This window comes from Etheostoma spectabile, unplaced genomic scaffold (assembly GCF_008692095.1).
Source record: "Etheostoma spectabile isolate EspeVRDwgs_2016 unplaced genomic scaffold, UIUC_Espe_1.0 scaffold546, whole genome shotgun sequence".
Classification (NCBI taxonomy): Eukaryota; Metazoa; Chordata; class Actinopteri; order Perciformes; family Percidae; genus Etheostoma; species Etheostoma spectabile.
The window spans coordinates 194,880-219,004 of record NW_022605626.1 but is presented as its reverse complement, the minus strand read 5'-3'; the positions used below and the strand labels follow the sequence as shown (position 1 = coordinate 219,004).

The 24,125-nt window shown below is 43.5% G+C and overlaps 2 protein-coding genes and 1 long non-coding RNA gene across 5 annotated transcripts in view; 1 reads left to right on the top strand and 2 right to left on the bottom strand.

Moving 5' to 3' along the window:
- The window catches only part of LOC116686875 (uncharacterized), a 19,926-nt gene extending 16,502 nt beyond the window's left edge, over window positions 1–3,424 (bottom strand). The window contains exons 1-3 of the mRNA XM_032511922.1: window positions 3,325–3,424; window positions 3,042–3,200; window positions 1–867 (exon numbers count right to left, since the gene is read on the bottom strand). The exon at window positions 1–867 is cut by the window's left edge and continues 1,907 nt beyond it. Of these exons, the coding sequence (XP_032367813.1) occupies window positions 1–867; window positions 3,042–3,178 (1,004 nt within the window). The 5' untranslated portion in view covers window positions 3,179–3,200; window positions 3,325–3,424. The remainder of the gene's footprint in view (window positions 868–3,041; window positions 3,201–3,324) is intronic.
- Window positions 3,425–8,144: 4,720 nt separating this feature from the next.
- The window catches only part of crb2a (crumbs cell polarity complex component 2a), a 137,368-nt gene continuing 121,387 nt past the window's right edge, over window positions 8,145–24,125 (bottom strand). For 2 of the 3 annotated variants that reach the window (XM_032511916.1, XM_032511917.1), the window contains exons 3-12: window positions 21,614–21,809; window positions 19,554–19,693; window positions 18,338–18,508; window positions 18,142–18,255; window positions 16,091–17,044; window positions 13,867–14,426; window positions 12,594–12,759; window positions 11,384–12,254; window positions 11,156–11,272; window positions 8,145–10,825 (exon numbers count right to left, since the gene is read on the bottom strand). In XM_032511916.1, the coding sequence (XP_032367807.1) occupies window positions 10,648–10,825; window positions 11,156–11,272; window positions 11,384–12,254; window positions 12,594–12,759; window positions 13,867–14,426; window positions 16,091–17,044; window positions 18,142–18,255; window positions 18,338–18,508; window positions 19,554–19,693; window positions 21,614–21,809 (3,467 nt within the window). In that variant the 3' untranslated portion in view covers window positions 8,145–10,647. The remainder of the gene's footprint in view (window positions 10,826–11,155; window positions 11,273–11,383; window positions 12,255–12,593; window positions 12,760–13,866; window positions 14,427–16,090; window positions 17,045–18,141; window positions 18,256–18,337; window positions 18,509–19,553; window positions 19,694–21,613; window positions 21,810–24,125) is intronic. The other variant, XM_032511918.1, reaches the window with a different exon arrangement.
- On the top strand, window positions 11,253–20,970 carry LOC116686880 (uncharacterized). Its single transcript, XR_004331391.1, has 3 exons — window positions 11,253–11,315; window positions 13,853–13,855; window positions 20,958–20,970. It is a non-coding gene; the product is annotated as an uncharacterized LOC116686880 (long non-coding RNA).

Sequence of the window (24,125 nt, the reverse complement as noted above, 5' to 3'; positions counted from 1 at the left end):
GGCACCTTGGATTTGTTGGAGCCATGGTGGTTGACAAGCCTCCAACATTCTTTCCACTTGGAGCTCATCCCTCTATCATTATTCTGCTTTTCAGCAATAGACTCATTCATTAGACCATCATTTGAAACAGCAATGGGATCCTGCTGACTTGCTGGCTTGGTGGATTTCCATGACTCGCTCCATTCTGATGAGGACAAGGCTTCATTTTGGTGCTGAGTCTCCACCAGTGAGGTGAAGAATCCAAATTTTGCAACATTTTCTCCATTTATGGAAGATGCATCCTCCATCTTGTTTTTGTCAGATTTTCTCCAGGACATCTGCCACTCCTCAGTGGAAATACTTAAGTCTAGCTCTTGTGATTCCACCATCCGGTAGTCAGGTTTCTTCCAGAGATGGAGGCTGTCAGCTTCCGTCAAGTTGGAGTTGGGTCCATTTAGCCAAGGGGTGCCTGGTTCAGTGTGAGGTTGCTGGGTAGCAAACATCCAGCACTGGCCCCAGTTGGATCTAGCTACATCGCCCTCTGCTGATAATGGCAAGCCTTTGTTGTACTTCCATGATTTCCCCCACACCATAGCAGAAGGTTGAGTCTGGCTGATAAACATGAGTAATTGTAGCCTTTTAAAATGATCGTCCTGCCCCTTTTTGTCATTGTAGTTGCGGGCTGGAGTGGAGAAGCCTCTGCTTTGACCCCCTGGTCTGCCGACTGGACCTGAACCTTTACCACTAGGAAGACTAGGAGGAGCCTGTGATAGCTTGCTCTTCCAGACGTTGTTGTTGGGCGGATTCTCAGCAGGTTTCGGTTTCTTCTCCACTCTTTTGTAAGTTCCCTGTTTAGCAGCCAAACGATTTGCCCAATCTTGGTTAATACTGTGGAAAAAATAAGATAGTAATGTGATATAATATAATAACAATATAAGAAAAAAGGTAAAAATGCACACAGACAATATGAGTACATACAATGACGTGTCTTAATGACAGAAAAAAAATGTGTACTTTAACTTCCTGGAAACTCAACATATATTTAATGGCAACCTCATTCTTGCACTAAAAGGCGATTGTTTCATGGAAGTGTTTCCTGCCTGCCTGGTGTCCAAATCCCTGGCCTTGCAGTCCCATGTCGAAGTGTCCTTGGGCAAGACACTGAACCCCGAGTTGCCCCCGATGCTGCGCATCGGAGTGTGAATGTGTGTGAGTGTGTATCTGATGAGCAGGTGGCACCTTGTACGGCAGCCCCGGCCACAGTGTGTGAATGTGTGTGAATGGTGAATGTTTCCTGTAGATGTAAAAGCGCTTTGAGTAGTTGTTAAGACTGGAAAAGCGCTATATAAATACAGCCCATTTACATTTACATCGCCGTCTTTAGACCATGCTGCTAACTGAGGAAAGATATTGTGGTCAGTGATGGCTATCAGAAGCTAATGTCCCCCCCCCCCCATACTTTGTGATGCTGTGTTGTGTAACAGCTGTACACTAGAGTAAAACAGGGCTACAGTACAATATTTGTGATGTATTACTATGCACAGAGGAAGTCCAAAGGTGTGAGGGCAGCAGTGTGTGTAACTGTACTGTGTATATTTAGGCCTGTGGTGACACTTTGTGTGTAGGGGGGGGCATTAATAGCACACTCATTCTATGAGTATACAACACACTGGAACTGTTCTGCTGCTAGTTCAACATGTTTAGTGGGTCAGGGTTAGACCAGGGGTGGCAAACCTGCAACTCTTTGCTTGCTCCTGTGAGACGTTTACTGAGCAGCTGGCTTAAAAAAAAAATTAATATACAGTGTATATATCATGAGAAATACATTTGAGAACCTTAATTTTTACGTGTGGATTCATGTTACAACAATAAAAATGTGTGTGTGCATAAAATGTTTTCATATGGAGTCATTATATATAAATCCTGAAATGCATTTGTGAATCCTTAATATTTTAAATTGTATGTGATTAATCTAGAGAATAAACTGAGTTCCTAATTCTGAACAGAACTCCACAACTACAGCTGGTGTTAGCTGTTATGTAACTCCACCCTGTGCAGATTGTAACACATTAGTTGCCCGTTTATCCAGCTATTTATTACACGTCTTAGTAAGAATCGTGATACATAATCTCTTCTAATATGTAGGCCAGTCTGCTCTCAGGTGTCTGGGTTAACTGCTGACCTTTATGTGGATGGATCACATTTCCCTCACAAGACACCTTCATCTTAAATCTTCACCTTCATTAAATATAAATCTCCCCCCCCCACCTGTCTTGTTTTTTATATCCTTTTGGAGTTGTGCCTATTGCTTTTTTTGGGCTTGGAAGTCTGATATTGGCCGATAAACAACGGTCCATCAGAGAGTTGAATTGGTGACCAAACAAGGAAACATAAGATTCGACCCAAATCGTGCAGATCGCTGAGTCTACAGGTGGCTGAAGTAGAAGAGATTCTATGATTTATTTATGAGTGTAATTTTATGAAGGGGTGCAGTGAGACTAGAAGCCGTAGATAAAGGACCAACATATTTATTGTCTATTTTTGTCTATTTCTCTGTATGTACAGCACATTGAGAGCAACAAAAGACTGAGTCAAATTCCTTATATGTGTGCAGAGACTCAGTCAAAAAAGCTGATTCTGATTTGGATTATGGTCTTTACTGTTCTAGTAAATTCTGTTCTGTAAATTCAGATGAGTGAATCTAAGTTTCCGGCCTGCCGTAGATTTCTCTCTGTAGGTCAGTAATAAGAGACACACCAGGACTGTAGAAAGGTATTATGTTCAAATATGATCCTGCTGCTGAAGATATTCAATAAAATAAATAAATTATAAAAAAATGTTGCTAAAAATGTTTGGGCTCTGCGCGCGCCACATTTCCTGTTGCTCTACTATGAGTGGCTACAATCCAAAGAAGTCAAAATTCCAAACAATCTCGAAAAATGTTGATGTAGAGACTAAGATTTCCTAAGGCCTAGGCCGTGTTAAGGACTCGCAGACCCCCCCCCCCCCCCCCCCCCCCCCCCACACACACACACACACACACACAGAGGTTGTGTCCTTACGAGGGCAGAGCACTCTTCTCTCTTCGTTCATGCTCCTGCTGCAGCTTGTGCTCATGCTCTCTCTGTCGGATCTCCCACACATTCTTCATGATGGAGGCGTCGCAGCCCACCACCTCGGCGTTCTTCTCACTCGACATCTTCCAACTTGCTTCAAACGTCCTGCACACATAGAAAGAAGATAAAGAAGCCTCTGATGAGTTATTATCTTGTCCACAGTTTGTCCCCTCTGCAGATGTGGATAGTCCTGTCCTAAAGCGTGCAGAGGTGGACGGCAGGAGCTTACAGGGGGAATGCTGAGTAGCATCTGTGGGAGATGCTGCAGGCAGCTCTGCTTCTTTATACTGCCCCTCCCAGAGTCATGGATCTGCTGCTGGAGGTCTGAGGGGCTGGCCTCGCTCAAAATAGACCAGCATCCAACACACATCCAGAGAGAGGAAGGAACCCATTACTGTTAGTGCTCTCTCCCATACGAGATGCAGGTTTGGACTGAGTAATGTTACGGGATCATCAATCATAACATATCAATCATAAAATGTATTGCAAAATAGTGTTACAATAAGACATGTGACACAAGTGATTTGTCCTGATTGTTCTCACACTGAACACAGAGTTCCCTCCTATTAAACTTTATATCTTACATAAGTGAACCTTCTTCCAAAGCATTATGGGATTTGATTAGTGATTTGCCCCCAAAAAAGGAGCTAAAGTGATGCGTTTGGGGAGCGATTTCAGATATTTTCTCACCACTAGGGGGATGATCATGGCTCACCTGCTGAAGTTGTCCTGGCTAACATGTTAGCACACAGCTGCCTACTGCCACACAAAGGTCAAGGGATTTTTGACTTCATGTTGCTCTTTTCCCAGGGATTTATCTCTTTATATTAAGTTTAGTTTTCATAACAGAACTGCACATAATCAAGCACAGAATGACATGTATTCTAGTTTTCAGGTTTTGTCACATAGCAGAACTGTACGCTGCCATGTAAGCATGAAAGATAATCAGAAGAAAGCCCTTCAGCTGAGAAGATGATCCGGCTCCACACAGTCCTGTTGGTGTTCACTCGCTGGGTTTAAGGGGATGTTTTAGCTCTGGTTTGGTCTCTACCAACTCCCGATGAGAATAACCCACTCTTCAGCCCTGAGAGGTTCCAGTTGGTGAAGATTCTCTGGGTTCAGAACTCACAGAGACACTGTCACATGTTTGTCATTGGATTTATTGATAATATAACAATATTGATTGAAGTTTGTAATAAAGATAAAGTTACAGGAAATTAAGTCAGTAAAGTGAGACATGGTTTGGTTCCAGCTGGGCCCTGAGCCTGCATCAGATCTGTGCTATCCTGTGAAGTTTGATGGTGCATGTATCCAGGTCATACCTTCTGCTAATTTCATGTGCGTGCTACTGGAACACGGACACGCGGACATCAACCAGCGATGACCTCATTTCTCTCCTGCCTCAGTAATGCGTCTACACATCAGATTCAAAAACAAGTCCTGGATCAGGACCGTGTCAGATGATTGGAACGTGCTTTTGGGGTTGAATGCGCGTGGCTGTTGACTTGACAATTACAGAAAACCGTATCAGCTGTGTTGACACAAAATGGCATTGCCCCCCCGTGTCTCTGATTCCTCAGCTGGAGGTGCTGTGACCTCTGACCCCTGGCTTCCAGTCCGTGTGGAGAGGGGTGGGACCCTCTGTTCCTCTCGGCCAGTATGCATATCTGTCATGAGAATGACATTCGGAGAATTCACTGTCTGATGCAGTTTCAAGTTACAGTAGAACGTTGTGTTTTCTGGAAAGAATAACCTTACAGTATGGAAAAATTAAGGTGATTGTAGCCCTGCTAACGCAACATGTTGGATTGATTCAGACATTTGTCTCCAAAGGATGAATGCTAATGACTCTCCCACTAGAAGATGAAGCCTAAACCACTTCAGCTGTGTTGCTAATGTCTTTGTAGCCGTTGACATGGAACTGCCACCAGAGGGGCTCCAGGCCCTCATGGCTCTTTACTATATGAGGTCAATGTGGAGTAGGCCTACACTGAACTGCCACCAGCGGGGCTCCAGGCCCTCATGGCTCTTTACTACATCCGGGCCGGGGGGAGTAGTCCTACACTGTCACGCTAACTACACTATCTCTAGTTTTCTGTACTACATGAAAGAAGACAATGTGATAAAATAGCCCCTACCTTAAAATTAAAATTTTCTTACTGTGTATTTAAGTACCTTTTAACCATAATGTCATCACTATGTACGGTTGTAATGCTTATTAAAAGGGAATTTTATTTATAGATATTTTTTGAAGTACAATGCCCAACTGTCTACAGTTGTTTGTGTCACGTGATATTTGTGAAGATATACAAATAAAGTTGTACAACAAAAAGTCTAGTTTCCCCCTCAGTCTTGTGTTCAGAATACAGGTCAGGGGGCGTGGCCTACTCTCACCTGAGGCACCGGTGCAATCAGCACAGCTGCTGCTCATCATCCAATCAGGGCTCTGTATTTAAGCTTCGTTGTGGCTGGCCGCCCCTCCTTAAGCTCACAGCTGCTGCTGCTGCTAGGGCGGCTGCGCTGCTTTCATTTATCTTCTGGACAGTGATCTGACTCTCAGGCAGTGGAGCTGGTCTGGCTAGGCCTAGTGGTAGCGGTGGGGTGGGGGGGTAGTGTGTGGGAGCATTGACCGACGGCCTGTAGAGGTCCGGACCGGTGCTCTCGTTCTCCGACAGGAAGCTGGTGGCCGGTTGAGCTGGGGGATCTGGCCTTTTCTTTCTTTTTGTCATTAGTAGAAGCAGTGTGTAAGGAGCCTATGGCTACCTGAAATATGTTATTATTTAATAAATTACATCACGGAGAAACTACACAGGAGTGTCTCAGAGTATGGAGGAGCTTCTTGTTGACAGGGATGGGGGGGACTCATGTTCTAAGGTTTTATATTCTTTAGTGGAATGCCAAATGGGCATGTCCCAATTCTTTGAAATCCGGCGACAAAATAAAGTAACACATACATAGAACTATTCTTCTTTTATCTAGGAAGTTATCTGCGTGGTCTTTACTGCGATGCCTTCACTGTCCGACACCATGAGGCCAAATGGCTCACACATCCAGGCTTCATGTGGCCTGCCTGGGTCTGCCTGCTACACACACCAGGCCGTCCTGTTTGAATCCGTTAGGGATCTCTATTGGCTAAGCAAGCTCAGTCTCCTGACAGAACTGCAGGTGACTGGTCGACACAGTCATCAGTCAAGGGCGGGCAGTCAGAGCCAAGATGGCGGCAGCTAACACTAAAATATCTTTCATACAAAACAATGGCTACATAACCGGTGTTGTTCTCGAATTATTGTGCATTATAAAAGCTTGTGGAAGGGTTAGAATGCACCAAAGCCCTTTTTGGAAACGCTCTGACATTAGCTATCAGGCTTAAAACACAGCATGACGCTAGCTTAAAGCCACTCAGAGATATTGGAGTTTATGTGACTTTTGGATTCATAATGATTCATTTGTTTTACAAAGTTACTGAATGGCTTGTGGAGGGCCTACCATCACATTGTTATCACGGCGCATTTCTTTGATTTAAGACAAACCAAGTGAATATAGAATGTGACATAGGAGTCGGCATTCCCCAGCACAGGACATCTCACACGCCCCATAGTCTCATCAAATTCAGATACTACCAATCAAAATGATTTACTGGACTTGATTACTCTACTCCATCTGCCAAACTGGAGCTCAAATCAAGCCTCCTGCACTGGAGAGAAATTCAAAGAAGAGATATTGTATAAGATGTGAAACACTGGGGTGTGTGTGTGTGTGTGTGTGTGAGAGAGAGAGAGAATGTCAGCTCTTTATAGAAGAAAACCATGTAAGATGAACAGTAATTCTGATAATAATAAAAATGAACTTCCTTTTCATCATAAATGAAACAGCGATGCCATTTATCTTGGTAGAGACACTACGCCCGGGAGAGACGGACTGTCCTCTGAACTGTTGAAAGATCTGGATGATTTGGTCCTTTCCGTGTTTAACACTGTTTGGGCAAACAATAGGAATGTGGTCTGGAAAAAAACCCTACCCCCCTGGACAATGGGACTCTATAATGAGATATCCAAATGACTCATTAAAATGTCTTTGATGTAAACTGTGTTCTACCAAACACAACTCCACAGAAGCCGAATGGCATGTGGTTGAGGGGAGGGGGAGCTTTGATACATACTCTATGTTAAATACAATTACAAGATCAACACATGATAACATTTCTTTCTAAAGGATGAGGATGTTTTACCGCCTTTTTAGTGAAGTCTTTATGAGTGACATGTGCCCTAAAGGGAGGATGAGGGAGGATAAAAGCAGAAAGTTAAAAAAGAGCCTGAACAGTATGTCAAAAATGCAGGAGCCATACGCCCCTCCATACAGAGGACATCATGAGCCGGGACTGATTTACAGCACAGACATGTCGGTGATACTGCAGCTGGTAAAAATAGAGCTGTACAGTGTGTCCCCATGCACCGTCCAGCTGGGACCATACATGCACATGGACACACAAGAGCAGAAGACTAATGTCCACATTGGAAGGGCGTACTTTTGGGTTCAACATTGTGTGTGTGTGTGTGTGTGTGTGTGTGTGTGTGTGTGTGTGTGTGTGTGTGTGTGTGTCGGGGGGGGGGTGTCGTCATTTTTGCATTCTAATGAATTTTTCTGCATCAATTTATGGTGCAAATGTCTTTATAATTACATATTATTATTATGTCTTTAGATAATGCATTGGCCAGTTGTGATCATTGGTTCTGTTTCCATGTTCCCTCCTCCGGCCTCTGATTATTATATGCATATTACATGGAAAAGACAGCAGAGCCTGCCATGAAAAACTCTTCTGTAACGATGGGATTGATGGAGAGTTTTTAGAAGCACTGTTTGAGGCTCATGTTACCGTGGTTACACGCCATACGATGCTATCAGAAAAAAGAAGTTGTTGTTTTTGATGGTCAAGTAAATTCTTTGGGTGTGAGATCATTTGTTTTTTTTATTACATTTGTGGAAAGTGAAAACCTTTATATTTCAAAGTCATTTTGGGAAAGTGAAGACATTTTTTTCATTATAGACTTAAAAAAAAAAGTAAATAAAGAAAGGGCATTTTTGGAAAGCAAAGTCATTTTTTGTAAATTTATACCATGTCTTTTTTTAGAAACCAATGACATTTTTGTAAAGTGAAGTTAATTTGGGAAAGTTAAGATATTTTTTGAAAATGTAAAAAAAAAGTGAAATTTTTCTTTTAGTTAGATCTGCAAAGACAAATCATTGTTTGAAGACTTTTGGCAAAGACATTTTATAATACATTTTGACATTAAAATACATTTTTTAAGACATTGTTATAACTTGTTTATTTTCATTCCCCTGTTGTCTAGAAAACATAAAACGTAGATTAATTTCTGCACATTCCAAAGCATTGTCTTTTAAATGGTGCTCATATTTCTAAAACACAACAGAACAGATGAAAAGATGTTTAGTTCCCCCCCCCCCAGTCTGAACATACAGGACACCTGTCCTCTGGTCCAATGCATGCTGGGATACGCTGCACACACACTTCCGAACCAGTTTGACTTTATTGTGTATAAATACTGTGTACTAAATACACACACCACAGCGTGTTCCCATGGGTCAGTTTATTCCTTGCATTACTTATTTTGGTGCAATATTTCAACCTTAGATTGTAACAATGTCGCCTTCATATTGAGATGTTCATAATATATTCTGCATCGATAAAAACACACCTTGCTACTGAAACCTCCCTTTGTGAGGACAGAGAATAAATATAGAAACTGTACAGCGGTGACACAGGACCAGGCCGTGTACAAAACAAAATGAAAATAACGTTTAATAAAGTTTCTGTATGGGTTTTATACCCTGGAAAGCAGTCCCCCCCCCGATCCAGTATATGTGATACTGTTGTCTCTTTACACACCACCCCTGGAAGACAGCCGCCGGACCCCCAACAGTCTCAGGTTCACTACATAGCAACTGATTTTGGTCATTTATTAATAATCAATTTACACAATATCTGTCTTATTTCGTGTCCACATGGAGGGTATTCCTAAATGAAGATGAATTTGTATTTTAGCACTTGAGTACTGCTGTGTGTGTGTGTGTGTGTGTGTGTGTGTGTGTGTGTGTGTGTGTGTGATTCATGCCAGCCCTGCATGAATCGGTGCTGTCAAAGTCTGGACATGCCAGTGATGATGAGTCGTTAACCGATGAACATCTCGTGATGTGTGTGTCAGTCAGTGGAACCACTAAGCGCTGGAGCCTCGCCCTGCCTTCACACACAAAGTACGAGTACAAACATGTGCAGAGCAAGGCCATCACTGCGCTGATATGTGGTCAGGGATGCACAGACAAACCTCAGGATGTGTGTCATCCAGGCAGTGACAGGAGGCCGGAGGTGCAATTTTACTGCTGAGAAAAGTCTAGAAGTCCTCTTGTGTGTCTGAGTTTCAGACGATATGAAACTGCACTCTCCAATCCTCCAATCTGCAGTCTGTAGTCTCCTGGTAAGAATCCTGTATGCAATCTTAATCCTACTCTCTAGTACTTTGTAAAAACCATGAAAGCTTCTATGTTTAGTGGAAGCTGGAGGAGCAATCTGCAACCTACCCCCCATCGGTGAATATCAGCAGCTGGCGGAGCCATGAAACCATCGCAGCATATGAGAACACAACGGAATGATGATGGTGATTTAAAAGAGCCCCAGTTAAAGCTCAAACAAGAAGCATGGAGAAAAGAGTTCCAGGGAGCTCCCAGACTCTTCAGTGACATGCTTCATGTGTGAGGTCAGGTGGATGGACACCCCTAATTCAATAACCCAACGTAATTAAGCCTTGTCTTTTAAGTGGAACATTTATAGTAAAGAAAGTAATTCTAGGTTGGAGCATATTCCCAACCCTCCCCAATAGAGACTGAGCATTGTCCTAGAGCAGCATCTAGTAGCCGGTAGAGGACGGGCAGCGTTACTGACTGCTGGGTCTAGGACTAGGTCTAGGGCTGCTGGGCCCTAACAACTACTGACAATGCTTTCCACAGCGTGGGTGTACCGTAGCGTCTGCACTAGCTGGGACTATAAACACAGATGACGGCCCGCCATAGACAAACTAGTGGGGGCACAGCACCTACAGAGTTAATGCAGCAGACCGGCTCAGTACCTGGCACCACCAGACAACATATGCCCTCAGTGGAGGAGCTAAAAGTTTCCCATCATGCTCGGCCTCTGTGTCAGATGAGTCTTTCCTCTGGCGGCACTTTGAGCATGCTGTCCATCTCCAGCCGAGCCCCCGCCACCTCCTGAGCACTAGGGCTGTATGCGCCCTCCGACTGGCGCTTCTTCCTGGCTGTGAGCACCATGAAGGCCAGGCCGACGGTGAGGATCAGCACGCAGAAGCAGAGCAGTGGGATGGCCACCAGCAGCCAGGGGATGCCTTGTCTCTGGGCACGTTTCTGCAGAGTCACACACAACAGGATTCTTACACATTCTAGCCTTCAAATCAATAAAAAAAAATCACTTTTTTTATGTTTCTAGGGATATGTGGTACATGTTGCTAGGAAACAAGTGAAAATGTCATCTCATCTCTTGGCTTGTTCGTGAAGAATAAAAATGTAACCAACGTACGTTAGTGTCACAGACTGGACCGCTGTAGCCAGGAGGACATTCACACACAAACATGTTGAACCGATCCAAACAGGAACCCCCGTTTCGACAGGGGTTAGACTCGCACTCATCAATCTCCAGTTCACACCTGCAGGATGCAAAACACATGACAAACAGAACCACACTTATCATGTTTGCTACTAAAGCCTCTACTACTTCATCAGTATTAAAACACATTTAACAACAGACGTGAATTTTAGTATGTGCTGCTCAAAGCATGAAGAATTCCATGTAAAACGTTCAACAGCAACGTGTCTTTCTTTCTAGAAGCAGCGTCAGTGAACAGTTTTCAAAAAGACTACTTTGCAAATTTCATGTCAAACAATTAGGATCAAACTAAACTGCATTTAGGTCAAACTAATCATTTGGGTGGACTGGTGCACTGTCGTCTTTTTGAATGATTCTAAAGTGAGCTCACCTGGTGCCTGTGAAGCCTGGCATACAGGTACAGTTAGCCCCCCACAGCCCGTCATTGCAGATAGCATCATTTTCACACTGCACATCTTCACCACACTGGATCGGAGGATAGTCCCACCTGATGGAAAAGGTATGACACTTAGCTTCAGTTAATGCTGACTGTGAAGGCACTGCATGCTAACCCTAAAGCTAGCGCTAGCACTGTGTGTCTGGACGGGTCAGTACTCACTGGCAGAGAGGGCCACTGTAGCCCTTGGGACAAGTACAGGTGTACATGTTGGCTCCATCCTGGCAGATGCCTCCATGTTCACAGGCGTGATGCTCACACTCGTCCAGATCCTGCTCACAGAGTGGACCAGCATATCCAGGGTGGCAGCGGCACTCGTAACCAGCTAAGTAGTCCTTACAGCTTCCATGAACACAGGGCTGAGACGCACAGTCATCAGTGTCTGTCTCACACACTTCCCCTTCCCAACCCGAGTCACACACACAGCCAAACTTATTGAAGAGGTCTTCACAGGTGGCTCCATTCATACAAGGGTCTGAATCACAAACAGGGGCACTGGTACAACCCAAACGAATCTTTGCTTTTCCAACTAAGTGGAACTGAGACGGCTGCGGGGCTTTGTAGTCATCGACAAAAGGTAGGTAGACTCCGCCGAGCCTCACTGCACCCAAACAGCCAGTGAAGCTCTCTGCAATGGCCAGCGTGGCCCCCTTGGCCCTGAGAAAGACAAGGCTCCCTGTGCGCTCTGGCCCACTACTGGCGTCTGTGATTCCATCCACGGTGATGACCCAGGGAGAGGCTTTGCGCTCCCTCTCAGCCATTGAGATGTTGACGCGATGCCAGCTCCCGTCAGCCACCCGACGGACTCCTGTAAAGGTCAGTGCCTCGACACTGTTGCCAATGTGGATCTCCACCCGGACTGAGGAGTCCAGCAGACCGACCAGCAGCAGGTCCGAGCCCCAGGAGGCCCTCAGGAGCACAGCGTTCTCTGAACGAGTGCGCAGCTCCATGTATACGTCAGAGACAGGTTCAGCCAGGGAGCCTGCAGCACTGTAGTGCACAGCGCTGTTCTCAAACGTGGCGTTGTACACACCTAACGGGCAACATGGAGAAATATTTCATTTATGTTCATGATTTTATTGAGTTTATTCTATGGAACAGTCTGACAACAAAGAATGAATGTCTTCGCTCCCGATGCCGATACGTCAACTAAGGGAGTCCTCTGACCTGGAGTACTATCTGATACCATATCCATTTATTTATTTATTACCAGAAACTGAGATTCTGTCATTTCCTAACAAGTATTACCTAAATGAACTCCCTTTAGCTGGGAAATGTCTTTTTGTGTATCTGTGTGGACTTGTGGGTGGGCCAAAGAAATTAGTCTTTTCTGACTAGCCACCACGTAGTAAAAATATTAAGACAATCTTACATTCATATCCATCTGGAAGGTCCACACAATGGCCGCCGTTGACACAAGGACCACTAACACACCACACACGGGTTTCGCAGGTCTTTCCGGTGTATTCCTCTGGACAAGAACATGTGAAATCGTTGAAGGTGATGGTGCATTCTCCTCCATTCTGACAAGGTTTCATCTGAAAAGGAAAGCATTGACATTTGATAAAACACCAGTCCTAATCAGACCAGCTTCAGCTGTGTTGTCCAAAACTGTCATGGGTCAATATGGTGACCCACTGTGAGGGCTGCACATATCTATCTTTGAATGAGTGAATGCATGTAGACTACAGCCGCTGCATCTATGGCTTATCTGTATGCAAGACACTCTGTCAACCGTCTCATTCAGGAGTCGGGTAACCAGACGTCCCCAAACATTCGGTCTCGAAATCCAAACAGTTGTCCCAAATCCCAAATTGTGCCCTAATTGTCCCGAAAATGAGTCTCAAGAGCAGACTCTGGAGTTGTTGTAGTGTGATAGAACATTAAGAACTGTTGGTGATTGAGTTGTCCTGCAGCCAGCTCCTGTCGGCTGCTCATTGGCTGCAACAGGACGTAGGCCCTACTTAGTCGGCTAGGCGTGGATTTAGATGACACACATTGCTATTTTTCATTCATTCATTGTTGAAATGGAGGCTCAGGCTGGTGTCCCGGGACCTGATTAACACCTAGCTGAAAGGGGGGAGGGGAGAGGGGGTAGTCAGTCTTTTTGACAAGTCACTTTTTGCCATGTCGGAAATCAATGTTTAGGCTTGTAACACGTAAATCCCTTCTGATTTCCTCAGCCGTGGACAGGAACTCGCTATTAATCAAATATTCTGAATAATCTCCAATGTGTTAAAGTGGATGAAGAGGAGACTATATTGATCATGTGGTTAAATTCACACGCTAGCTGTCAAGTCAAACCTGCTGGTATTTTGGTGAAAGTAACTTAAAAGTAGCATAACGCATTACAATTCAGAGACAGTAATTTTGTCATATAACCAATTACTCTCAAATGACATTAATCTTTAATGTATTACATTTTGGAAGTAACTGGTTTGGGAGTCTTCTTAAATCGACCTATAATGTCTTTAGAGCCCTCCTCTTGCCTTTTTCCCAAAAAAATGCAAGACTAGCTCTGAATTTCTTAGTGATTGAACATTGTCTCTGCAGATCCTGCTGCCTACAGCAAAGGATGAGGAAAGTAGAAGCAACTCACACTAGAACTGTGGCGGGGCTTTTTTTATTTAGGAAGTATTTCCTACCTTGCAAGTGTCATCACTGACGCAGCCCTTCTGTACGTTGTCAGCATCACTTGGTAAATACACTTCCTCCTCATCTGAGCTGTTCCAGGCATCCACATCGAGATGCACCGAGTCTAGCCGAAGGTCCTGCAGGCAACCTTTGTAATGCCCCCCCCACATGTCAGAGTCCCAGTCTCTTGGAAGTCCCCCTACATAGGCCTGATCCCCACTCTTGACATCTACTTCGGGGATCTCTCCTATTCCGTAGCGAAGTCCTGCGTGCTCAAAGATCACCTGTCTGTGTCGGATTTCCACCTGTAGAAGTTGCTTCTCGCCAGTAGTCACAAATATTGGAGCTGTCAGTGGGGCATTGTTGGGCAGAGAGCTGACAAAAACCCTCCCCATCCCCAGGAAGACAGAGAAGTAGACGCCTGTGGCCCTGCGGAGCTGGAAGAGCAGCCCGTCTGGCTTTAAGGAGCGCAGGAAGAAGGACACGTTGAAGTTGCTCCCGTGGCTCTGACCTACATCGTAGACACTGAAGCTCACTGTGTCCTCATGGCTGTATGTCCACGAAGGGAATTCTGACAGGAGCACATTACAATATTTGGATTAATCACAGAAAAACAGGACTAAACCATTTAGTAATATGACACCAGTATCAGGAATTCCACTGCAATATCAAATAAGTTGTTTCAATCAACATGTTTTGCAAACGGTAAATAACTTTGTCATATGGATTGAATATGTTTGCAGTAGTAAATTGTGCTCACAGCGCTGCAGCTCCTTCTATTTGGCTTTTGTTTTTGGGTCTGGTCATCAATCACTTACATTGTCAAGTCACGGAAATACAAAGCAACAGTTCATGTTGCAGCCACAAGTGTTTTATGTAACATAAAACAAATTAATTAAACATATTTTCCTTACTAGCTTCCTAGCATTCCAGACCCAGTCAGAAACATTGCTGCTAGGGAACGAGCCTTGATCTGTGTGGTGATGGTTTTTACCCTCTGACCCTGAATCATCTGTAAAAGTCACTTTATCTCTTATTATTCATGTCTGTGGTGTCACTGGTCAGAGATCAGTTCTGCAGTTATTCTCACACATCCATCAGCTGATTCCATGTGTACATTGGTGCTGGAATCTCATAGGTCCATAGTGCCATTTGAAGGGTACTTGTACCTTTATGTTATGCAACTTTAAACATTTTGGTCACTGCACAGCCAGACTGGTTTCAGTCAGGTGCATTCTGGGTGGAGCTATGTTGGGTTTTACATTATGTCACCAAACTGTGTAGGCTACTAATAAGATAATCAATAATTTATAAGAGTAGTTATGGGAAAGTTGTCCCATTCTAACGATGTCAATCAATGTCATTGATGTTAATCAGTGTTTGTGCATGCTTCAATGTTTCTCAAACCTTGGTACCAGTACCACTGGTGGTACGAGAGCCCCCTCTAGTGGTACACGGCTGGATTCGCTAAAAAAAACCATACTATAGAAATCCTACAACATTTCCAATATTACTGAAACTACGATCAGTTAAAATAAATTTAAAATTAGTCTTTTTTTTGTTTCAAAATCAGCTTGTTAATGTTACATAGTGCCCATAGATCCATAATTAGTTACAAGATGTGATGGCAAGATAGTTAGCAGAGGTAAAATGAATGGTTCAAAAATATTGCAATCGGTGTTTCAAACAGGATGTATTAAGAAGAGAAGTGTGGATGAGGAGAAGAATAATTTGACCTATAGAAACTATAGTGGACAAGTGGAGTGCTAGTTGTTACATAAGCAGTGGTGTAGTCTCCATGATGCAAAACAACAGGGATGACCCAAATCACCACAAATAGGGATTCAGTTTGAGAGGGAAGGAGAAAGTAAATTGACAGCGTGGCTGTTTTTGCTAATAAATCTTCGTTCTGAAGTAGCTGTCTGTAAGCCTAGGACACTCGTTCTTTACGTGGGCCAAAATGGGGTCACTCAGAGAGCCCGAGCCTCATATTTTCTAAAATGGTACGTGGTGTACAACATTTGAGAAACACTACTTTACTGCATCAGTATTAACAAAGCAATAAGAGTATTACAGTGACCAGGTCCCCTCTGCATAATGAGCACTTTTACTTTTGATACATTTTTGTCATAACACTGCTGTACTTTCATGTAGAATTGTAAATTTTCTGCGGTGTTTGGTAAGGTGAAGTAAAAAATACTTCTCTAAAACCCCTACAGGTGGTAAAGTGCTTACCTCGAGAGCAGCGCTCACCACGGAAGGGCCGGTAGCAGTCACACTGGTAGCTGGTCCACAGGTCCACACAGCGTCCATGTCCATAGCAGGGGTCCGGCTGACACCACTCAGTCTTACTGCAGCCCAGCTCATGGCCCTGGTCTTCTGGAAGTGTTTGTGGTAGGATAGGCTTAGAATCAATCATCAGGTCTTCCATACATCCAATGAAGCCTGCACCCCTCTCAGAGTACTCCAAAAGGTGCTCTGGTGCTCCACCTACATATACATGAGTGAAGGCTTCAGAGGGTTGGAAAGCTGCTTCATCAGCACCACCATCTGTGACTGTGCACCCATCCCTGTCACAGCCAGCGCCTTTCACAATCAGAACCAGCCCTTCATTATCTACAAACACATGAGCATCCCGCCAGTCTCCGTCACTGACCAAACCAGGAAATGTTACATCCAGTTCAGACTCCTCAGAAAAGGCCTTTGCGTGAAGACCACCATTCACAATCTCCAAGAAGAGGTGATTGTCCACATCCCCTCTGTAGAAGAGCAACATATTGTGTATAGTTGTGCGGAAGCGTAGCTGTACTCCAAAACCATGGTGACCACGGTGCTCCACCTCCCTGCGGGTCCTTTCTTCTAGAACAACCTGAATGTGGATGAATCCAGGACTGGAGAAGGAGAAAGTAGTTCTGGTGGAGCACTGCTCGTCATAGAAGCCATGGGGGCACAAGCATGTGTGGCCGTGTTCTCCAGCCTCCAGCCACGCCTGGCACTTGGCACCGTTCTGGCATTCATGGTCTACACAGCCGTAGAGTTTCACATGGCAGTTAGCCCCTCCCCATGGAAGTTCACCTGACTCGGCCTCAGGGCAGTGGCAGGTGTAGGATGCCCTGCCGTCCTCACACCAGCCCCCATTCTGACACGGCTGGCTCTCACATTCATCAATGTTGACTTCACACAGCTCACCTACAGGGGGCAACACAGAGGGTTAGCCGTGGTCGACAGGACTACAGGCTACCAGAGCAGAACCATGGAGGCAAAGGGAACGATAAGATGACATTGTCCCCATATTCTTCTTGTCAACAAAGTAAGTCATTTGCTGACTCCCCCACCCTGCTTGTAGCTCTCAGGTCAAAGCCCATTGGTGGAACTTTTAAAAAGCCTCATAAATATGGTTTCACTTTTTTTTAAATGGTCAATCAATTCTTCAAACATTTGTTCTGTCATTTTATCAACCTTTATCAAACAGACAAAGGTGCATTTAACGTTCTGTATTTCTTTAGGCTATTACTTAAATTGCCTTATTTCATTTGCTTGAAAAGCTCCTGAAATGTTTTCATTCATCATTTAATTTCATTAATTTGATTTGAAGATTGCTTTGTGTGTGTGTGTGTGTGTGTGTGTGTGTGTGTGTGTGTGTTGTGTATGCCTTGTTACAACAATCAAACTTTCATTTAAACTTGACTTTTTCAGAGTGTAGCTTCTAGCTTGAAGTTTGTTGTTGCTTGAGAGAGGAAGCTAGGGGACATGTCAGGCAGATATCCTGATAATGTACTTCCTTGATCCAGACTATTATTACTAAATGCCTTTTTCCACCAGCCAACCCTGATATAGATGTAGGGTGACCAGATGAGAATGGGTAAAATACTCTGCACCAATATAATTTATCATTGCTATTCAGGAATTCAGCTTTTTGTCATGTAATGGTCCCCCTCTATAGATGGGAGGTACAGGTGGCAGAGCGGACCATCCAGGAGTTTGATCCTGGCTCCGTAGCAATTTAGACTCTGAAAGTTTTTTGGGGTTGGAATAATGTTTGGATCAGTTGGATTTAAGGGATTAAAACATGTGTTATGTTTGTCATAGCTGGCTCTTTACTAATGTTAGTCCATTAACTATAAATTGTTTTGATGGTTTTATTTTATTTTCTGTATACTACGTATGTATAAGCATGATATTTATTTTTAGAATAGCATAAAAATGTTGCATTGCCACTGATTCAAAGAGCATAAAGTATTCTTAATTTGAACATGAGCCCATGGATTACATGGTCCCTGACTCACCTAGAAAACCAGCAGCGCATGCACAGGTGTAGCCGTTGATCTTATCCTCACAAGTGGCCCCGTGCTGGCACGGTTCAGACTCACACTCGTCAACGTTGACCGAGCAGTTCTCTCCTGTAATGTGAAATAAATAAAATGATTGTCAGAAAAGTTTAAAAGGGTGTGAGAACTGATTGATTTCCTCAGGTTCCCTGACCTGCAAAGCCTGGCTGACACTGGCAGATGTATCCAGCAGCATCTGCAAAGCTGAGCTCCCAGTCCAGCTCCCAGTGGGACGGATCAGAGCGCTCGAAACACTCGCCGCCGTTGTCACACGGCTGCTCGCCACACTCATCGATATCTATCTCACAGTCTGCTCCTTCATAACCTAGAGAAGGCAACAACAGGATGCACACATATGAAGGGTTCCATATGTCTTCTTAGATCTGTCACAATCTGATGACATCAGAGAAGTAGCTTTCTTTCATCTCTTCCACAAGTTTTTAAATAACCTCATTCTGATCAAGCAGAAGTCTTGCAGTGTGTTGTTTGGTACTACATATGTTCTTAATCATTCATCTGCAGGGTTGACTATTCATTTTACTGATGGTTGGTCCTGAGGTGTTTCTTATATGAAACACTTCACGCTGGGAGACATTTTCATTGGTTGCTCTTTATTTTCAAATGCATTTACTGGAACTATCCTTTATACATCCAAAAATTTTCTTTGGCTTATGACCAAATACCTGCAAAACAAAGATCCCCATTAGCCTCAGCTGGACTTTGTGTTTATTGCTAATAAACCTGCACAAGTGCTAAATTAAGATAATAAACATGATAAATATTATGTGCTCACATATTAACTTTGTTAGTGATGTCATTGAGAGTATTGTAGCATGCTGTGAAGCTACAGAGCTGCTAGCATGACTCTTATTAAGTATTGGTGATCCTTATTGATAACATTTCTGTAAATAACCAAACAAACTAAAAACATTTGCGAGTTTGCACTTTATATAACTTTCTTTTAAGAGAACGTGTTGGATTCTGATGCAAAGCAAAAATATTAGTTCTTTATCTCAGGGTTTTACGGCAGTTGGCATCCCATATGTTGCATTCATGCCTCCTACTGGTATTAACTGTCAGCTAATATTCTATCCCATTACAATGTTTTAGTTAGACCAGTGTTTTTCTACAGTGACCCCACTGTCAAACACATCTTTGACCCTGATTTCCACTCGTCCTAAAAATACTAATCACTACTATTGTCCTGAGTAACTGTGAGAGAACAGCAACAGAGCATCTTTTTAAATAAGACACAGGTTGTGTACACTTGTTGTATAATTAGCAGTTTAGATTATTGCCCTCTGGGCAGTTTGCGTGTCTAACTGTGTGCTGACACTGCCAGAGGGCTTGGCATGGGCCAGGGGGAGTACCTGGCCAGCAGAGGCAGGCGTATCCTCGGACTCCCTCTGAACACGAGGCGCCGTGCTGACAGGGATTGGAGGCACACTCAGGGATGTCCACTTCGCAGTAGTCACCCTGGAATCCTGTATCGGTGCAGTCACATTCATAGCTGCAGGAGACAAAATGAGTGAGAGATCAGACAAAGGGCAATACCTGAACAGCAAACTTCCTTCTCAGGGAGGAGAGAAGAAGGCAGCTCCAGAGACAAACAAGCCAGCTTTGTCCATCTGTGGCGTCCACACAGGGACCGGAGACCCTGAGAGGCAACTGAAGAGGGTTGGGGGGTGGGAAGGTATAGGGGGATAGTGGATGGGGGGGCCTCTTTCCTCTGCTGTTGGCGTCAACCTGTGTATTTGACCAATCTTCTTTGTTGTTTGACACATATAAAGCAGCTGGCCAGAACTTGTTTTTTACTCTTAAGAAATATTACAAAACTGAGATCTGCTATTTATACATGTATTTATATCATCGGGCATTGACTATTGTCTTTTATTGCATCTATTGTACTCATAGGTAGAGTCCAGATGTACTCAAGCCCCCCTTGACGTCACTGTTGGGTGTGGTGAAAGGCAGAGCGAAATTTGTGAAAAACCTTCAGGTGGGGTTGTTTTTTGATCATACACAACAAAACAAAACTATTAAACTATTAAATCGACCTGCTAACACCAGGTATATGGAGCCACTTGGCCAGCCATGCCAAAACACTTATGCACTTCAATATCCAATATCCAACCAGAAGGAAATAGCACAACGTGGTGTCAACATAAAACACAGCGCTTCAAGCCACAGAGCGGAGTTCACTTCCTGTTGAAAAGAAAATACTTTCATACAGAAAACACTTGTTTGTTCCTTTAACCACAATCTTTTTCCTAAACTTAACTGTAATCGTTGCATGACGCTCACCTTTTCTGGCTAAACTACCATGGCCCCTGAAAGGAGCGTCATCACAGTCATCTATTAACGGCTGAACATCTGGTATCTAGTAACTGACAGTTGGTAGCCGGTGTCCTGGAGCTCTGTAGAGACTAAATCCAACCAGCAACTGCTGCTGGTAGCCGGTGTCTTGGAACTCTGTAGAGACTAAATACAACCAGCAACTGCTGCTCAGATATTATTGTTCTATGGCACTATAGACTGTTCCCTTTACACTGCTTTACTTATGTTAAAATACTTCTATTTTAAGTATAATATGGTCTATTGGTGAAGTATCATTGATCACTTTAAAGGGGGGATACATTTTGTCCCCACCGGAGATAAAAAAATAATTCAGCAGGGATATGTAGACCAGAATGGGGGAAATCCCCCCCAGAAAAATCGACCCTTGTTACAGGTATGACACTGCATGCTTAAAACCTTCCAGCCTGCTGTTGAAGATGTTGCTCTCTGACTCTTTTTGAATTATGTTATTGACGCCTTAGAACGAGGCTGTTCTGTGGTTGTAATAGTGAGAGTTGTATAATTTAGCCCCAGGGTGTTCCTGTCATGTTTTAACTTTACATTCCAGTTCCATAGAAAAAACACCCCGTTATTTCTGACAAGCCCACAAGTTATTCTACAGCCATAAGGCTCTGTTTCCAGAATCCTTCTACATTCTTCTAGCAGTCTGGATGCTGCTGTCCATCACTGCGGCATTTAATATTAGCAACTCTATTTCCTAATCCAAAACTGTCCAAAACCTTTTCAATCTTGGTAACTTTTTGTAGTCTTTCATATTTTCGTAATCATTAAGATATTTATTATGTCCTTTGAATCATATAGAAGTACATATGTTGTGCGATAGGCAACAAGAACCAATTAGTTTTACTGTGCAGCTGACTGATTATGTCTGAGAATTCTGTGAACACCTTCAGAACTTTCTGTTGTCAAAAACCTTCTGGGTATTTGTTGGGTTTATCTTTTTTGCAGCAAAATGGACGTAATGATAACAAATGAGAGGCCAAACCGCGCTAGGTCCAATAATACAAGTCCAAATAGGGGGACCATGCACAAGCTGAAGCGACCCCAGACAGCAGGTTGTTGACTGGCCTACCTGTTCACCATGTCATGGCAGCGGGCTCCGTTCTGGCAGGGCTCACTGGCACACTCATCCACATCCAGCTCACAGTCGATGCCATCGAAGCCGGGAAGACACTCGCACACGTACGTGCTGACCAGGTCGTGGCAGGTGGCCCCGTTTTGGCAGGGCCCGGACTCACACTCATCGATTTCCACCTCACAGTTGACTCCTGGGGGAGGAGGGCAGAGTCCACATCTGTCAGTAGAAAGCACTAGAAGCAATGATGAAGATGTTCATATGTGGTATAAGATTCTATTGTTAATTATGTTAATTCAGAAATCTTCAACAAGGGGTCCGGGACCCCTACAGGCTCCTCGGAGTTGCTGCAGGAGGGAGCTGCCAACGTTTTGTACGATGGTTTAAAGATAAATTTAAATATTTCTGAAATTTAACATGAATCCAACATGCTATTAGTGAACAGGATTTTTGTAATGTACACAACATTGATGATAGGCTTACTGGGTATGGTATGTGTGGTATATGGTATAGGTATGGTAGCCATTCCCAGACACAGTTGGAGCTTAAGCATTCACTGTGGCCCATTTTCACATCAAAACATGATGTATATGAATATGGCATCATTTCTTTTAAAAGCTTAGTATTATATGCACCATTAAAAAGGTACATATACACTTTATTATAGGTCCAGTTTAATACTGAATATTATACGATATATGTAGAAGGGGGTTTCTGTGTTAATAAAGCAACACAGCAAGCACACTGCTCTGCCAGATGTACTGTATGTATCAGTCTATTCTGGTCTGCAGATAGCTGCGGGATAACAGTCCAAACTAAGAGATAGCATGAGAGCAGAATCTAACCCGGCCGCTCACAGATAACACCAAGCTCCTCTGACACACAGCAGGCGTGTGGAGAAAGAAGAAAAGCAAGAGTTTATCTGAACTGCAGATAAGATGGATGACTAACAACATCTTACTGTGCACTTAAAATACTCCTCGTGCCCAGTTTATCAGAACAAACAAAACACGTAAGAGATGATGGTGAGGAACAAGACGTAGAAAACAGCAATGCTGTGTCTCTGCTAATGGAGATGATTAATGATGACTTCTTCATTCACAGCTCCACTAAAGCAAACACACATGCAGGAGGCTAAGCATGAAGTTATATTACTGTGAATCTGCAGTACCTGCAACTGTGTACTTTGTGTTTTTCAGGTCTCACCATCCTGTACATGTTTTGAAAGTCTTTATGTAAGTTTCAGTGCATGAAACAATCTGCACCAAGGGGCAAACAAACTCTAGTGTGATGGAACGATGATGAGGAAAATGTAATAAAAATTCACTTTATGGATGGTTTTCACCGACGTCACGTTTTGGGCAGTAACCAGGGTGGGCGGCCATATTGGAAGCACTCGGTGTAAACCACTGAACAAAGTACAGTGGAGTATTGCACAGTGTGCTCTACACTGTACACCTCCTGAGTGAGTTTGAGCTTCACCAACCACAAGCGCCTCCTTTCCTCTGATAACTTCTGGCATTCCTCTTCCTGGTTTTGAATAACTTTTAGAAGTCAATAATATTCCATCGTTTTCTCGGTCTGACCTATCGGTACAACCTAAAACACAGCAATAACCAGTTTCCTTGACGACGTTCAGGATCTACTTCAGTGCCTGTGCTTTGTTGTGATGTGGAGTATCTCCAATATGACGACTTCCCGTCTGATAACACTTAATAACACCCACATTATGTCATAATCTGCTGCATTTTGAATTAAAACATAATGCATTATGAAATAAATGTCTCTGGATTTTAATAAATGATTACATAATGCTCACCTGGAAATCCAGAGAACACAGTTTGAATTTTCTCAGTGAGTTACTCTGGCATCAAGGAATGCTGCTCATTAACTATGCCCTTGTAGCCAAGCTGCACCAATCACATCGGTGTATCTGATAAAGGCGGGGCCAGATGTGAGCTGCACCAATCGCATCAGTGAAAAACACACATTACTACAATATCTTTTAATTTAGGTTTCCATGTTACCCTGGCACCATAGCGTGTTTGTGTGTGTGTATAGTCTAATCTAGCAGTTAGCTCCGCTGGTAGCTAAGTGTACGGGGTCCTGGATACATCACACTGTGTGTTGTTGTGATTGGTCCTAGTGTTATCCAATTGCGTGAGATTTTCAAATACACGGTTGGTGCCGTCCCTCTAGATGGGCGACTGTCATTACTCCATGCCAGACTCTTAATCTTTCAGATCTGGGTCTGGATTTCCCGGCTAACGGAATGAAGCAGTTCTTACAAAATTAATGTATTAACAAACATGTAGTAATATGGTGCATTATATAATAACTAACCAAAATAAATGTCTTCATTTATTTATTTTCTAGGAAGACTTATAGTATATCAAAGAAAAACACACTATACCACACTATCTATTAATTTAGATTCCCATGTTACCCTGGCACCATGGTGTGTGTGTGTGTGTGTGTGTGTGTGTGTGTGTGTGTGTGTGTGTGTGTG